This window comes from Micropterus salmoides, unplaced genomic scaffold, assembly GCF_014851395.1.
Source record: "Micropterus salmoides isolate LMB-PRFRI ecotype aquatic unplaced genomic scaffold, ASM1485139v1 Ms_hic_scaffold_19, whole genome shotgun sequence".
Taxonomy (NCBI): domain Eukaryota; kingdom Metazoa; phylum Chordata; class Actinopteri; order Centrarchiformes; family Centrarchidae; genus Micropterus; species Micropterus salmoides.
Window position 1 is genome coordinate 17203870 of NW_024041039.1, and position 18210 is coordinate 17222079.

At 39.7% G+C, this 18210-nt stretch overlaps 2 protein-coding genes across 4 annotated transcripts in view; both read right to left on the reverse strand.

Annotated features, from left to right (window-relative positions):
* The window catches only part of kidins220a (kinase D-interacting substrate 220a), a 45311-nt gene extending 37728 nt beyond the window's left edge, over positions 1-7583 (reverse strand). Inside the window, exons 1-4 of one of the 3 annotated variants that reach the window (XM_038728266.1) lie at positions 7426-7583; positions 3247-3405; positions 2140-2238; positions 1303-1401 (exon numbers count right to left, since the gene is read on the reverse strand). In XM_038728266.1, coding sequence (XP_038584194.1) covers positions 1303-1401; positions 2140-2238; positions 3247-3378 — 330 coding nt within the window. In that variant the 5' untranslated portion in view covers positions 3379-3405; positions 7426-7583. Of the gene's footprint in view, positions 1-1302; positions 1402-2139; positions 2239-3246; positions 3406-5354; positions 5380-7425 lie in introns of those variants that run through there. The other 2 variants (XM_038728268.1, XM_038728267.1) reach the window with 2 other exon arrangements.
* Positions 7584-9825: 2242 nt separating this feature from the next.
* The window catches only part of mboat2a (membrane bound O-acyltransferase domain containing 2a), a 47282-nt gene continuing 38897 nt past the window's right edge, over positions 9826-18210 (reverse strand). Inside the window, exons 7-13 of the mRNA XM_038728998.1 lie at positions 17514-17700; positions 16752-16944; positions 15967-16070; positions 15812-15876; positions 15517-15649; positions 14522-14673; positions 9826-12262 (exon numbers count right to left, since the gene is read on the reverse strand). Coding sequence (XP_038584926.1) covers positions 12043-12262; positions 14522-14673; positions 15517-15649; positions 15812-15876; positions 15967-16070; positions 16752-16944; positions 17514-17700 — 1054 coding nt within the window. The 3' untranslated portion in view covers positions 9826-12042. The remainder of the gene's footprint in view (positions 12263-14521; positions 14674-15516; positions 15650-15811; positions 15877-15966; positions 16071-16751; positions 16945-17513; positions 17701-18210) is intronic.

An 18210-nucleotide genomic window follows, 5' to 3' on the forward strand; every position in this document is an offset into this window, starting at 1 on the left:
AATGCACATTGCTTCTTGAGCCGGGACATCTACATCACAACTAAATACCAAACACGCTCAGCCCCAGGTCATACATGTGTGTATCTCATCTGCATGTTGCCAATAACTCTGCCCGTGAATATACGGTATAGCTGCTACAGCAAGCCTGGCAGACAACTCTCTGCCTCTCACAAGTCTGGATCCCAAGACTAAATCATATCACTGCCCCATGCAGAGACAACCAGAGCTCAGTAAATGGGATTACTACTAGAGAGGAGCCATCACACATAAAGTAATTTCATTGTATGTCCATTTCAAGGCTAATGGATCATCCTGTAAAAAACAGCACTGGGGTCATTACATTTTACAGAAACCATCAATGTACATACAATCTAGACATCATTATTTTACTGTGTTTTTTGTATAAAAGGCAACATTGTCAAGAGTCAACTTACAGAAAAGAAGTTTGAGCAGCTTGTTAATCAACCAAGTTTTATTTTAATGGAATAAACTGTCAAGTCATTTTGACGGAGAGGATACATTAATATCCCTTACTTTTGCTCCTCCCTACACACCAGTTGTATTTTATTATGATAATTTTCTTGGCATTTAAGCCATTTATTATAGTAGTATAGCTATAAAGGAAACAAGGAGAGACAATAAATTTACCCTTTTTAATTTTTTTTAAACACTATTTTCTTGCCTTAATATCAATAACGCTGTATGGCCTTTCTGGAGATAATGATGTCATTATTATAGTACAGAAGGGCTGGGCAATAAAACAATATCGCAATATAATTTTCCTCAATAACAATAGAACAAATGTTCAATATATTGTCAATAAATGTTTTATTTAATTCATTTGAATCACAAACGAATTAGCACTTTTTTTTTCTAATAAGATATTTAATTTGTTGAGGAAAAGGACTGAAAAAAAGATTATTAATCATATTTTTTGAACAAAAGATTTTATCGTAATTGTATTGAATGTTTTACCTCAGATTTGTGAAGTGATCCTTTGTTTGGCATCAAGTGTATGTAAAGTTCTGACCATAAACAATAGTTTAACCACACAATTACCCATCTGGCTTCTTCAATTTTCACTCAGGAGCGTAAATCAGCCTTTAAACCTGATAGACATTAATCATGATAAATATTGACATCGAATGGTATAAATTTTTTTTATCGTGATAACATATTTGGCCATTACGCCCAACCCTGTAGTACAGTGCACAGTTTTGGATAATGTCATGCTACAATTCACTTTTTCATATTTAAAACTGAAAATCAGATCATCACATTTCAGTAACTATATTTTCTCACCATGTCTCGATGTTCCAGGTTAGCATTGTTCTCCAGCAGCTCCCTCACCACCTCAATGTGGCCCTCCTTAGCTGCCGAGATCAACGCCGTCCAACCGTCCTGCACATACAGACAACCTGTTACCCTGGGAACTCCCATCAGACTAAAAATCCAGTGGACCAACGTCTGGCCGAGCTCTACGTGGGACGCCCCTGGGAATGCTCAAAGCATTGTACCTACCAGCTGGTCATACCAGGTGCTCATGGGAACACGGTGTCTCATGGACAGACAGGAGTGTCAGAAAGTAAAGTGTGAAAGACAAGAGCGACTACAGTGTGTAATGCTTCTCCTTTCTTTATCTGTGTTAGTACGTGAGCAAGCACAAGTTTGAGTGTGCCATGTGTAATAGCAGGTTACATGTACGTGAGATGTTAATGAGAGGTGTAGTGTGTGAGCATGCATGCGTGTGCCTAAGTGGGAGGGTATATGCACGCGTAAATGTGTGCGTGCATGGGGGGTTGGCTTCCTAAGGCATAGGGTGTTGGCCAGCTAGTGAATCCTGTCATTTAGCCAAAAGAGTGAAGGTAAAAGTGTGTAATAACTTGTCATTATGGCTCATGACGGCTCATAATAGCTGTGGACTAAGCCCGAGTGTGGTGAGTTCAGCAAGATGGAACATCAAGGACCCCAGTTCAGCTACGTATTCTCTGTCAAGTGGACGATGTGGTTAAAAGGGCCGCATTGTTTTTCACCTGTGCCTGGCCTCAGTGCCCTCTATAACGCCACATGCACCTGTGAGCGAGGGTGTGTTCATATTAGGCAGTTGGCGAGGTTATGTGTGTGCTTGTGTATGCTTACAATGTCGTCCAAGTTCACAGTGGCTCCTCTCCTAATTAGTTCTTGTAATATCTCCAGATTGCCCTGCTCTGCTGCCACCATCAGGGGAGTCTGTCCATTCTGAAACAAGGAGAGAGGGAAAGAATGGAAACTGCCAATTCATTATACTGAATAAAAATTATATATAAAATCCTAGGCAGGGATATTATTTGATGATTTAACGCTAATCCTATACTGTAAGACAACCTGACAATCAATCCCTTAATGCAACATGGCCTATACCTACATTAGTCAGGTTAAAGGAGAAAGATGTTATTCTATATTTTTCTTTCTGTCAAAAAATTTCATGAAAAGACTAAAACCAACAGTGCGTTAGTCCATCTTTCAATACTTTCCAACTTCTGTGGGCTAACATGAAAATAAACTAGTGCCCATGGCCATGGAAATGAAGGAACAGATCACCCAGTGAAGTAGTAACCATGGCAACTGATTCTGTGTCATGCAAAAGCCCTCCAGTTAATGTCCCGGTAACTGTTCAGTGAGCACTTATATATTTCAGGGAAGTCACAGACACCGAGGATCAGTCTCTCTTCTTTTTGTGCTGCGCGTTGCGTACAGAAAGTTCAAGTCAATTCAGCTTTGGCAGGGGCGGGCGTGTGTGTGAGACGAGCACGACTGCGACAGTTTCGGGAACATGCCCGCTTGTCGCTATGCCTGTCGCAATCCTCGCACCTCCCTTCCTACACGCTCGCCTCTCATTGAAAATGAATTACAAGGCCCGTAAATCACTTCCCGTGTGAAAAGGCCTTTAGAAGTTTTCACATTTTACTCTTTTACATCATTAATTTAAACGGTGATTTAATGTGCCTGTTTTGATGTGCAGAAAAACGCTCTTAAATGTCCAAGTGAAAACAGATCTCTAAAAATTATTTTAAAGGGCAGTGAATACTTTTTATAGACACTATTTCTCATGTATGGCCAATGTAAAGTAACCCTCCATAAGCTGAACACAATATTAAGTACTGTGTCTTCTGAGATTATAGTACCCTTTTCCCATAAAACACTTGTTACATGATCTCAAAGAGCATCTCATTACTTCATACTCGGGCATACTAGTGGCTGACTTACATCACTCCTGCTGTCCACATCTTTGAACTTGTCCAAATGTGCTTTGATGGCAGCCAGGTTCTCCTCCTCCACATTGCTGAACAGACTCTGGATTGCCAGCGAGGTCATCTTCATGGAGGTGGTGGTATCCATGGCGGACTGCTGACCCCCTGTGCACCACTTGAGAGCGAGGGGAAAGCAGATTAGCATTCACAGAAGGCTAAAGATACCGATGGCATCTATCTGGCCTGCACAGCTGAATGTACAACACTACAGAGAGAGAAGCCCAAGAGAGTCGTTAAATTAAAGCCAGGAAGTTGGGTGTGGTGTATCTTTGAAGCGATGCTGGGGAATAAATAAGTAGTGTCCAGACCCAGCTAACACGCACAAACTCACCCATAAAAAACAAAAACCAGAGGCTTGATCTTTTTGCCCAGCTATAAACAGCGCGACATACAATCACAGAAGAGGGTGTCATATTTCAAAAGGTCTTATTGGAAAAAAAGATTTATTGATCACCAATATGGTTTGCCAGCGTGTGTCCGCTTTCCTGTGTATGTATGGTTTCAATGCGTGTTTGTGCTTTCTTTTTTTTACCTCTAAAAGTAAAAGCAGAATGTCAGAGACTGTATTTTTGTGTGTGTTTCAAGCAGAATGTAAAAGTATGGTTACAGTAGGACAATGCGCTGAACACGCTCATTACACAAGAGCTAACAGGCAAAGGGCACTTGGTTCAGTTTAGTTCAGCCTGCCTGCTCATGCTGAAAACATGAAGTGAAATGTGTCTGCTCAGTATAACGAAGCAATGCCCCGCTCACAAAAGTCCACTAAGTCATCAAATACCACTGAAGACCAACAATAGCCTTGAAACTTTGATCCTTTGATGTAATGATGACTTGGACAATTGGTGCACTCTACTGTGTGCTCTAATTATATCAAGACCGACCTCAGTCCTACCCTCTTCGACTGCATGAAATTGGACTTTGTGGAACTTGTTTACAATAAAACAAGAAAAGTGCTGCTTTTTTTAAGTGCCTGAAAGTACAATAGGTGCACAGCTGCGCACTATTTCACCAAAGCTGCTTTCCATTGATGGGAAAATAGCAGTAAGGAACAGTTAGGCGATTGCATCTGACAAATCAATGTAGACAGCCCACTTTGGGGAGATTATCTAGAATTAGGCTGCACCATTTTAAAGATTAGTTTAAACTCAGACATTGAATAGCATGTTCCTCTATTTACTGAGTAATTTTTAACCAGGAGTTCAACAGCAGTACTCACGAATGACATTTCTGTAACTATTCTGCACTATATACTGTAAAATGTCAAAGCTTCCCAGACAGTACATGTGTTATTTTACCTTACAAAAGAAAAAAACCCTGTCAATCATGGCGTTTGCTTTAGTAGGGATTCAGCCAATCGATGAAAAACTCATTAATGATTCATCAAGTTGGGCTCTTCATCATCATTGTCAGACTTACTTCCTGCCACAGAAACATGGATTAAAGAGCTGCGTTCACTGCTTTCAGATTGTCTTGGCAATGGGTTTAACGTAAAGACTAGCAAACATACTGTTCAATATTTCAACATAATCTGTGAGACAAGCAGCTCAGGCTCAGGTCAATAAATACCTAAATGTCACATGCCTGTTGGGCTGCCAGCACAAAGGCCCAAAGCAGTCGTTTCAGTCAAATTCAGAGTGGCCAAGCAGTGAATAAAATTTTTTAGTTTTTCCCAAAAGTCTGACCCTGACTCTTCAGTCAGGGATCACCTGCCAACTGTTCTCCCACAGTGTCGTGCATAAATAAAAAAAAACAACAACAAAATCCTTTGTTTACAGTGAAGGCAGGAGCCTGTTGACACACCCTCCTCAGTTCCTGGTCTGTCAGCACAATGGATGGAAAGTAAGACCACACAACAACCAATCAGTACACATTTATCCCTTTTAAACAATGATCAGATGGGGACCCCCCACACATCCCTTTTCACAAAACACGCACATATTAAAAAAAACAGACAAAACACCAACAAAAACAGTCAAATCCATTAAAATAAATGTTTGAAGAGGCTAAAAGAGTGACACGTGGTCTCTAGAAAACACTAAAACGGTAAACAGAGGAGCCCCTTACCTTGGTGTAGGGTGAAGCTTATTATTTATTTGGCTAGTCAACACCAATCTTTATCCCTTGCTCGCTCACACACAGTATCAACAAGCACTGCCGGGCTCACGCTCAGCATCCCCCCTTCACTGAAGGCAGAATATTAGATGAGGGGGCTGGCCTACGCCCATCTCTTCCCAACACAATGGACACACGCGACCAGATTTTCACTCATTACATGTGCTGGCTAGACACCAACTGAAGCAGACAAATTAGAGAGACGATTAAGATGTTGGCCTGATTTGATTTTATGAGTAATGCAATGAAGTAAGATTTGGATATTATATTAATGGAAGCCATCACTGGCAGATTATCACACTTGTCACTCAGTTAAAGCCACAATATATAGATAAACTAAATATAAACAAATCCTGAAACACTGTCTATTAACTATTGGCCATTATTATATGATACTATTGTTTACTATAGGTAAACAATGGTAGAAGAGGTACTATTCAAAAATATTCACACTTAAGGAAGCTGCAGCCAGTGGGTTTTTTGCATTTTTGCTTTAAAGAATTACTTAAACTTTTTTGCCAATTAATTTTCTTTCAGTGAAGTTACAGATTAATTGAAAAATCATTTTACTTCTGTAGAGAAAGGCAGTGCTTTTAGCATACATTAACATGCAAGAGGAAAAAGACGCACAAGAAAATTTGAATCAAAGGAAATTACTGTGGAAACCGCTGCAAATTGATCACCATAAGAATGATTATTATGATCAAAATTATTTCCTTTTTCTTTATTTTTCATGCAGATTACCATCTAATTTACATCTGTATATTTATTATATGATATTTAAATTAAAAAGACAGCTTCATTATTTATTAAAATTTACTTACAGTTTACAAATACAGTACAGCTGTTTCAAACACTTTTCAAATAACTGTACAAATTAAATTACAGTACTGCGTGCAGTTACTTACTTTTGTTCAAATCATAATGAAGCTATAGTCTTAAATAGTATTGTGCTGTTTACAAATACTGTTACTGTCAGTACTGCAAATAGGCTCCTAAGCCGCAGCTTGGGGTGGTTTCAGTGGTTTTCTAAATTTTTAAAAGGTCTATAAATAAATTGTTATCAATGTCGTGCTAGTAGCAGAGTTTGAAAACATAAGTATTTATAAAATGCTGTGTTTTTATTACCAATGTCGTGTATCAATATCATTTATATCAACATACAGAAATGCCTACTCTCAGGTCAGATATGGTCCAGTATTTATGTTAAAACACAGACCTCGTGATTTCTTGTTGAAAATTCAAATAAAGTCCTTGTCAGCTGAGCTGTTATCTGAACTCAGACAAATGTGAACTTGGTAAGCAGCACTGGATGGGATCTCTAAATTTAACCTGTCAGCTCTTTAAGGCTTGTCATGTGGGTATGAAACTGCTGAGGATTCAGTTCCCTAACAGATACTGGGGTCTGCTCCAAGAAAAAGTGCTTAACTGAGTTGTCTGGAAAACTATAATAGCGAAACCCGGAACTGGTCTTTTCATGTCAGTCTATGTAATATTTGAGGCGGATCTGAAAGGTTATCTATTTAACCTATGCTTGGAACAAATCCCTGCAGCTGCTGGAGAGAAACTGAAGGTCTGACAAACAGCCAACCAGGACACTGTTTCAACATAGTGGTGATAAACATACTGTGGGTGTATGTTTTCTGCCTGCATCTGCACCTTGAAGTTCATTTCTAACAGCCCATCTAAGTGCGTGTCTTTGTTGTTGTCAAAAAAGTAAACATCTGGATGACACTCTCACACACACGTGTGGCCTCAATCGTGACTACACAAAGTAATAATATACTTATTCTGGTCTGTAGTGGATTTGGTTTTGAAAACGGTGTTACGAACAGACTGACTTCCCGTGTTTAGTACTATCACTAGGAAGCAACAGCAAAACACTCGCTTGCGAAACTCCCAACGGCTAACAGGCTAACGTTAGCTTAGAGTGGCTAGCTCACCAACAGGTCCTAATACATACATACTTTTATCACATCTTAAAGGGATAAAGGGTACAGCGCACAACCCAAAGTTCTCTTACCTAGGTTAGGATGCACTGTAACAGTTTCTGTTTTGATTCCACTCCGGAGAATATTGTCAAAGTACTGCTTTTCACGGCATACTGTGACTTCTTTGCTTCTATGTTTTTAACAGCAACGTTAACCTGCCTGCACTCTAGCTGCTACAGTAACGTAGCAGTAGCTCCGCCTCCTACTATCTGCGGTTACAGTGGTGTGACCTGCCCCCCATAACACACACACACACACCTATATTTTGTCTACTAGAAGGGCCCTCTCTGACAGGATTACTGTTGACAGTTTGGATGTTGCACTGAATTTTTCAAAATGTTCTCTCTGTAAAAAACAAGTGGACTTGTCATAACAGCTATCCATGTGTTTAATAATTAAATACATTTAAAATCTGTTCTGCGTGAAACACAGAAGTCCACTAAGTCGTCAAATACCACTGAAGACAAACAGCAGTCTTTAAACTTTGATCCTATGATGCAATGGTGCCTTGGTGCTCCTACCCTCCTCCACTGCCTGAAATTGGACTTTGGGGAATTTGTAGTGCCTGGAAGTACAATAGGCACACAGCTGCACACTATTTCACAGAGGCTGCTTTGCATCAATGGGGAAATAGCAGTAAGGCGCAAGATAAATCAATGCAGAAAGACAGCCCACTTTGGGGAGATTATCTATGATTAGGCTGCACCATTCTAAATAATTAGTTTAAACCCAGACATGTTCCACTAATACTGAGTCATTGTAACCAATTTTACCTGGAACTGAACAACAGTACTCACAAATGACATTTCTATAACTATTCTGCACTATATAGCCTACTGTAAAATGCAGACACTACATGTATTATTTTACCAGACAAAAGAAAACCCCAGTTTCAGCCAGTCGATGAAAAACTCATTAATGATTCACCAAGTTGGGCTCTTCCATCATCATCATAATCATCAGGTACTTGTTCTTTACTTGAGCAGTAGTAAGAAATATTATTTCACGACATGTGTTACCATTTTTGTAGATTCAGATTTTAAAAATCTGTAATGAGAATATGGAATATTATAGCTGTCCAGTACATTAAACAACCCAACAGAATATAAAATTGCTCAAATATGCTCCACCTCAACTAGCTATTAAAATGCTTCTTACACTTGAATCCATCAGTGATAATAATCTAATATAAATATAATAACACTCACAGGGGTAATTTTCTGCAAAATCAATACTTCATATAAGTGCTAATAATATCTTTTACTCATAATAGAGTAATCTGAATACTTCTTCCACTACTGATTTTTACACACAGTTGTCTACTTTAGTTCCTATTTTATTTTATGTTTATACGCATGTATTAAACAACAGATGAGGAGCCTAGAGATTATGGTTCATTTATTACAATATAATGTGCTAAGCAAATGAGAGCATGTTGAGCAGTAACATGTTACTAGAGTATTGGAGCCAGAAAATGCCCACACACACTGACATTTACTTTGAAAAAAGTCTTGGTCGCTTTAAATTTATACTGGACCGTTGAATTATAATCATTTAAACATTGGATTTGTGAATGTGTTTGACACAGAGTCAACATCTGTACAGTTGGGAGTGATGTTGGGGTACCATAGTGGTAGAAAGGGAAGTCTAATGTCACAGCAACATACTACTGTAAAGTGCATGTTGAGTTTACTCTTCAGTTCAAACTGTTTCATCAGAACATTTTACCAACATAGGCCTTTGTCAAAGCGGACATTTTGATTTGTCATAGCAGAAAATCAACAGGTGTTACCCGATGGCTCCGACCTATTTAAGTGTCCACTCTGAAATGGAAGCAGCCGTTATTAATTTTATCACTTACACCTGTGCTTCACCTACATGTCATCATGTCCTGTGTGAAAAAGGCCTATTGCAAATACATGTCATGTTGACAGAGGTGCCCAAACAGTAATATTTTGATAAGACCCCCTAAATATTCCTTAAACTTCAACATTTCAGAATCCTATGCAGACAGACAGCGTTGCAGGGACTTATTTTTCTTTAACATCTACAGTATGTTATATTGTAACATTTCAGTATTGCAGAAATACAATCGTCACTAACTGTAATTTACCTTTTTCACAGGAGACAATTTGGCATGTCATAACAGAAAAAGCAGAGCTGTAATTAACAACATCTGTATGACATTTAGTTCCAGGGCTTTGGAATGCTGGCACCGAGCCATCATTAATGAAATTTGTTGCACCTTTGATTTTCCTGCGAAGACAAGTGAAAATGTCTGTCTGCCGTGAAAACGGTCTAATGTAATAATGCAGCGACATTGCACCACAGCAATTCAGGGACACTATCTGTTGTAGGGATTTTCCCTTTGCTGAATGAGCATGCCCCTAGATGAAATTACTGGGGGGGAACACATTATTTTCAAACATCAATTTTAGTGTTTAAAAATAATTTCTCTTTATTTTGCCACATAAATCAGAATTTTAAGGTACTGTTATACAAATCTTTCATTAAATTTCCTTCGGACACAAAAATAACCATCATGTTACACAGGCGCAGCACACACATACTACATGGGACACACGCACGCACGCACACATGCTCACATACACACAAAATAAAATGCGCCATTCTTGATTTGGCACTTTGGACATATGGAGCAGTTTGCATTGATCTGCTGGTTCGGGTGGCCATGCAGTGCAATAATCGTTATGTTTATAGAATGACACCCCCTTCCCTTAAGTGGGCCACACTTGCCTACACAAAGGCCCAGGCTACAAAATATGGTTTACATGAGACCACATCAACATGTACGGATCACTCGAATACTTGTAACACAAACAGTTATGGCAGGAATATGCAAATGTTAGAAAATCTTAAAAAGAAATGAAAGAGGCCTCACATCTGCTGCTTTGTTATTTTACGTAACGCATGTGCTACTCAATTTACTGACAATTTTTAAGAAAGAAAAAAAAGCACAACTTCATTGTGGTTATGATTTTGTGGGCTCCAAATCCCCAGACTACTTTCCTGCTCTAACAGATACGGGCGGAAAAATGTGTCTTTTAACTCTTTAAACAACAGTGCAGTGCCTTTTCACCTCGTTTACACATTTCCTCAACTAAATCCATGAAAATGTCTAGTGAAATGGAAATGAATTACATGGTTGGCTGTTTTGAACTGCTGCTTGTTGTAAAGAATAGATGTAGATGATTTGAAAGGCTTAAGGTGGACTAAAACAACATGGGAAAGCAGTGTTTCTAACACCCTACAGTAAATGCGCCCTGAAACAGCCCCTTTTCTAACATAAGTGCACACAATATGATATAAGACCATTTACTGCAGCTGGTCTATGTCTTTGTACAATATTATGATGTCATACACATTAATAACTGTAGCACATTTCCTCACAGACAAATGCAAATCGCACACTTCATCTGCAGCCCGAACACAATATGTGCATTTTTTAGCACTGTGCATCAAATTGGAAACTTTTCTTTTACATTCAGTTGGTTTAGAATACTACAAAACCTTTGGACCATTAAACAAGTCTTCAGTGAATGTGGGAATGTGATTAGATTCCTGTTACATTTGTAGGATTTAAAACAATTAAACTGTGCAAGTGTTCAACAGTGACGTTAACAATCCACTGTGTTTCCCCAATTATACAATTTTATTAGCATTCATTAAATAGTTTTTGGATACTTGTAATAGAAAGGCAAGACATTGCAGAGGAAACCTGTTGTGTGAAAAATATGAACGCATTAAAAAATAAAAAATAAAATAAAAATTCACACCCCTGAGCCCCAGGTCAGAAATCCTTAATTATATAAAAATTTAAGTCATGATAGGGCCAATAAACTCCCTTTGAAACACACATTTATCTTATGAGTCATGTTTGTCAAAAAAGCAGCAGATATGAAAAATATAAAAAGAAATCTAAATCCATACCTCATGTGCCTCTTTTAGACTTACCACTGCAGGAGGCAGGATGTGAATTCCACTTTGGGACTCTCTATGTCAGGCAAAGTCAATTCATCCCAGAAAAAAAAAGCATTGAGAATGGATTTCAAATAGTGTTGTCACACACATCTAAATACAAAACAGGTACAATGGGAATTCTTCTCCAATAGTTTTTTTTTTAAAGACATAGAAATCATACAACGTTGTGAGGATCCTAAGGCCTGTTTGAAATTGGCAGCTGATGATAAAAGGTTATGTTTCTTTTACATGAACACATTTTGGGTTTCCACCTAACAGAGGCTTATATCCAGACAATGACAAAAACCCTCCACATACTGCACTTCTATTCTGTTCTGTTACGCCGCAATGGTGAAACGGCATTTGGCGTCTAGCAGTGTGCCATCCAACGGCTATTTCACCAGATGAGTACATAGAGGGTTTAAGGCAGCTTGGAAGTCTTAATTTCCACTAAAGTAATCACTATCACTCATTAGTTTACACCGTCGCCATTGTTACATCCTGGTCTCTTATCCATGTCAGAAGTGTGATTGCTGTCATCCTTGCTACTGGAAGTTTTGACAGAACATTGACTTGTGTTTTTCTGTCTGTTAGGATTTTCAGAGAGTCCGATATTTGGTTCTTTTGTCAGGTAAACAGACCCGCCACGCTCCAGCTCCGAGTGGTTTCTAGTTCGTCTCACTGTTTTTGCTGCTGAGGGGACTGTGCGACGCTGTCCTGAGCCTCACGTGGCTTTGTCTCTCTGGGTTCTGTTTGTTGTCTGTGCTGTTGTGGTCTGTCTGATTGTCCTGTAGGCCGTCCTGCTCTTTGGCCTGCCGGCGTTTTGATTTGACCGGCAGGGCCAGTACCACCAGGAGACAGAGGAGATGTAAGCAGAAGTACCAGGACCTAAAAATCCAAAGTGAGAATTATGTCAACACAGTTTATTATAAGTAGCAGATAGAGAAAAGATGTAAATTTCTTAGTCATGCCGCTAGTGTGGCAAAAAAACAAAGAGCGGCAATGTTGGTCAGTTGGTCCACCGCTTTGGTCCAGATGGAAATATCTTAACAACTATTAACAACATTGACTGTGATTCAGTTTGGTGCAAACATTGTGTTCCCCTCAGGATGAATTGTAATATCGCTGATGATACAGTATACCCTAAATCTGCAAAACTATATAATGACATTCCCATCAGCTGTACTTTGTATTTAGTGCTAATAAGCTAATGTTAGCATGCTAATACACTGAGCTAGGTTGGTGAACATGGGAAACATTATACCTGCTAACATCTTGTTAGATTGGTCATTGTGAGCAAGCGGGAAGCTTCCGGTCTGAGATGTGAATCCAATGCGGAAATCCCATAAACTTGCATTCTATTGAACGGCCAGCAGGGGGAGACTCTTCTGGTTGCAAAAAGAAGTCCGGTTCCATTAGAAATATTGGTAAAATGACCCTACTTCTCAGCTGATTTATTACCTCAGCAAACACTTTCCAAATGAGTTTATGGTCTCAGTTGCTAGTTTCATGTCTTCTTCAATACAACGTGATGTTCATTTAATAAATTATGGTCCCATTTAGAGGAAAATAGACCATAAAGCAGAGTATGGGCAGGAATAGCTGTGATTGACAAGTTGTTACCATGGCAACCTGTCAATCAGGCTAGAATGACTCCTACCCACAACACTGTGTAAATTTAACCAGCGCCGCTGAAAAAGCTTATTAGGAATTGGCTGTTCACTTTCTCTGGTGAGTACATTTAGTTTTAATACTGTTGTTCGCTAGACAAAATTGTCAGCCCTGTTAACATGACAGTTAACGTGAATTACAGATGCACCTAGTTAAGCAAGCTAACTAGCTCCACCTTCTCGTCCAAATATGGTCACTTCCAGGCACCTCCTGGCAGTCCACAAACCGATGACTATGTCCGCTTCTTTTATAAAGTCTATGACTGTGAGCATGTTAGCATGCTGACATTAGCATTAGCACTGTGCCTATAAACAACAATTGTAAACATCGAAAGGCTTTTCGAAAGGCGGGGGCACTGACAACCTCATAGTCATTAGCATCATTATTAGTCAAAGTTAGGGGGGAATGGCTAATTGTGTGTCGTATGAGAAGAAGGAAACTGCAATTTTCAGGTTGACAAAAAAAAAAGGCTGCAGGAAAATTAGATTAAAACTGCTGACAAAGGAACGAGACAATACGCTCTCTGTGTCAAACTAACCTAACTAACCTAACTAAATACGGAAAGAAATCTACCTTATCAGACTATTCAGTTATGCTTATTATGTTGTTGACCTAAACAATAGCACCATACATGGATATTTTTCCAGCTCTGCCTCCTCCTTCTCCCACATCCCTGCTCCTTTAATGCATCCGTTTCACACTGCCTGTCTAGTAGTCAGGTGCAGTCCTCGTCTTAACGACACTGACCATAGCTGGGACTTTATTTTAGGGCAGAGAACGAGCAATGTAAGGGCGGCACATTTTATGTCCTCCTCATCAATCCTCCCCAGCCTTCGTTCATTAAGCTGTCTCGTTAACTGTTACAGCCTGACAACAGAGAACCAGGCTAATGAAAAAGTTTTAATTTCTACACTGTGCCACATTAACTGCATTTCCATGCTTAATATAACAACTATTTTACACAACAGCAGTGTACAAAACTCTCATAATTTCTTTGTGAAAAGCAGAGGCTATAGTATTCTCTCTTGGAGTCTGATATTTGGTTTAATGGACTCCACAGTCAACAATACTGCTCAAAGAAATATTGTATCAGTTTCAATATACAATTCAGTCAAACACACTGTAAGAGCCATATATGGAGGTTTGTGTTGTGGGTCCAGTCCAGGTGTCACCTTTCTGCTTTGCGTCAAACACAATTTATGTAGGAACCTTTACTCAGGCGACAGGAGTTGCTAGATGGATGGGGAGCACCAATATTAATTTATAAGCTGTACTGTGTTTAGTGGGGAAATGTTAGACTCAGTGGATCTTTGTTGACTGTGTTGTGGACTACTGCATTTACCTGAAGACCGTTAACGGTGATAAATAAATCTGAACAAAAATAGCAAGAGCACATTTCTTTATGTAACTAGACACTAGCAGTCTATGCAACCCTCAGTGGCTTCAAGTTTAGATTTAGCCGCTACACACATATACCTGTAGAATTTGAGTGAGGGTCCCACAGCAAGTAGGACAAATGGCGCCACTGTGTAGCTAATGGCGACCTGAGTCCATGCCCACGTGATGACATCATAGATGCACTTGTACGAGTCAGACCCCAGGAAGTGCGGTCTGATGTTGTGCCTTACCTGGGAGTGCAGAAAAAACATCCTGTGAGTTTCTCAAAATAACTTTCACATGCATTAATCTGTAAACTTTAAAATGCATTCCTGCCATTCCACCGTGCAGTAAACTAGACTCAAAATGAACCAACTGACCTACTTCCTGAAATTTTTCGTGGCAGCAGGCATTACACTGCCTAGGTCTGCTTATAATCTGCCCATCCTTCTCTTTTTTCCCATCTCTCTCTCTGTCTTTCTCCATCTCATAACTCTTCAGAGAAATCTATCTCTGAACATGTCCATGTGGCAGTGGCCAATAGTTTTATGCTGTAACTGGGTCAGTGGTCTCCTTGTCCTACTTTAGATAAAGAAGAAAAAAGTCCCTGCAGGAACTCACCTGTGTTTCCGATAATCAACCCTTCAGACCGTTCTTATCCAGAATTATACAGTGTAAATCACCACTCCACTTGTCTCTATATAAATACCCTCTTGTCTCTTTCTTTCACTAGACTAGAGTGAAGAGGTCTGGCTTAGCAGAGATTAGTGGTAATGGCCTCACACTTTCGCATGAGGTATATGTGGCATACTACTTTATTATTATCCTCTTACTCTCCATAAAGAGATTTTGTTTGTGGGTATGCTAAGTAGCTAAGTGGTAAATCTAAAGAGCTCTTACAGAACAATGGAAAAACAAAAAAATCCAATTAATAAAATATATCCATAATAACTGTGGGATTCATCCTCTATATTATCAGAGCATAACGTACTATTGTATAATCATGACTTCTATCATCTATATCTATCTGGCTGAATATATTTGGCTCCAACCATAGATTGTACTATATAGACAGAATCAGTGTATGTACTCACTGCACGTGCAGCCATGGTCATGGCAATGCCAGTGAGGAAGGTCAGGTAATAGCCGGGGTACACCCCATGCCACATGGCCGACAGCAGGAAGGTGGCAGCAGTGGGGTTGATGGCACAGCGCTCATAGCACACTCTGGGGAGAAGACCGCCATGACACACATCCAGTGTTTGGTCAAAACAATTCAAGTAGAAACATATGAAAGGTTTATGCTTATATTTCAGCATCCCTCTACAGCCAGGGCTTGCTCTCACACAAGCTGAGCAAGGTATAGTATTACAAACTGTATTAGTTTACCTTTTGAGCCAAAGAGCTGTCTGGATATTCCAGTTGTCTAGGAAACTCTTGAAACTGGTGGCAAACTGAAATTGGACCCAAAACAATATACTTTTAGGCTTTAGTTGAGAAAGGCCTTTATCTAGATATAATATGTCTTGTAAAAAGAGCCTGACCTCAATGTCCAGAATTCTGAGGTTGGATATCAGGTCCCAACGTGGGGAGCCATCTTTGTTGTATCCATTGAAGCCAAATCCGGCAGCATTGTTGATAGCGTCAGCTGCAGGAGAAAGGTACAAATAAGTACTACAACAGCAACAGCAAAGGATAGCATTAGCTTGTATAGCAATGACAGAAACAGATGGAGATACAGCATCACATGTATTTGTATGAAGCGCTGCAGTTTTCAGTTCAACACTAGATGGCACTGTTGCTTCAGGAAACGTTGTTAAATAAGACTTTTTTAGGCTGCATCTCAACATACTGTACAGACTACTTTAAAAATAGCTCAAATCTTTGAACCTGTAACAGCTCAGTGAGTTCATACCAGTGGTAGCATTATAAAACCAAAGTAGTAAGATGCCTATATAAATATATATCACAGTCCAGCTTCATTCACTCCAAAGTCACTCACTTTGTATTGAGTCAAGCAATTTGACTCTTCCAGGAGATGGAGCACAGTCTTCAGTCTAAGTTCATTATTGAAAGAAGAAGACAGAGATACACAAGGCCATCCAGGTACTTTCAAGGGTAACTCACATTCCCAGTCTTTTGACAACCATTATTTGATTAAATATGTGATTCTGAAGGCCATTACTTTTTTCTCTTCCTCTAATACCAGAGCTTTGCTCTTTTTCAGTGTTTGCTTGTCTTTTTGATACGCCAACCATCAAATACATATGGGTGGTCAGATGGGTGGGAGGAAATGTGTACTTCAGTAATAAAGTCACATCAAACTCACCAAGTGTCCAGACAAAGTAGTACTTTGGCCTCAGAGACAGCATGGCCAAGTAAAGGTAGATGACCTGAAGGTAGAAGGGTGTGGAGTTGACAAAGTCATCGTCTATGGCGTGCTCCACTGGGAGCACCTTACACAGCGACAGATAGATGGCCAGCGAGATGGCACATGTACACAGTTTGGAGATGACGTCATTCTGGGTGGAGGTGAAAGAAGAGAACGAGATGCAAATAAGCAGCCCATTGCAAATTATATTCAAAAACAACAATAACCATATTAGGAGACATCATGGTTGTACTTAAAAAAAACTCTGTTAAGTTTACTCGAGGTTAACGCAAGTCCTTGAGCATTCTCTTGTGTTTTATATTTAGCAACGCTTGTGTTTCTCTCTGTTCCTTTCTCTTCTGAGATCACACACTCAAATCTGGTAGTGTAATTAAATTATTAATGCATTATGCAAAAAGAAAACACAAATAACCTTTAGTTTTAAGATTTAGACATTTGCATCATTAAATTCTCAATAACGTCTCAGATTCTGTAAGCGCATTTTAATTACCGCACCCCTTAAAACTGCTCTACTATTGTATGGGCCTTTTTCAAACATTACCTAAATATGCATTTAAAAAAAAAAACTCTGAGAGCTTAGTGCATTTTAGAATGTATTTCGCCCACCGTAGCAGAAAATGTAAGTCTATTTTACCACAGTGTTCGCAGACTTCACATGATGTATGCCCTTCTATTCAAGTGGTACAAACTGTGTTGTACCTTGGGTGAGGGTTCACTCTGCTTGTACTTCCCGTTCTCCTTGCCGTTGGAGTTCTCCTGGTGGCGTGGCTGGTAGCCCGTTCCTTCGATGAAGGCCATGTAGTCGTTGTAAGAGCAGGTGGGCCCTGCCAGGATGCCCATGAAGTTACAGTTGTAGCTCAGGTACTCCAGCAAGCTGGGCATCCGCCTTAAAGGCCACCGGGAAGAGAGAAGAGCAGATTTGTTGGGGGAAGGGGTGATGGGATGTTTTCATGTATTGCAGCAGTTTTTAACAGACCATGTGTAACAATGGCTACCTGTCCACTGAGAAACCAGTGGGGTCTATTCTATTGAACTATGCAAGAAAAAAAGGAGTGCCTGAGGGCTTTGACTGACTGAAGACTTTTGTGTTCTCTTACCCTATCTTGCTGAATTTAATCTGCCTGGCAAGGTAGCAATCAAACTGCCTGAAGAGGAGCACTTGTTTTGACTGCTAATTCGTCACCTTCCCAGTAACCACCCCAGAGTCAGCGGCTGACTCGCAGTAGCCCAGCAAAGGTTTATGAAACAAAGGTTTGGGGCCTCGTACACATACTTGGGACCTTAGGGGCACATTGGTCACCACTATGTCAAGATGTGAGCCTTGCTCTCTGCTCTGTCTCTTAACTGTTATATTATTGTCACATATTAACTCCCTGTTAGCCTAAGGTAGCAACTC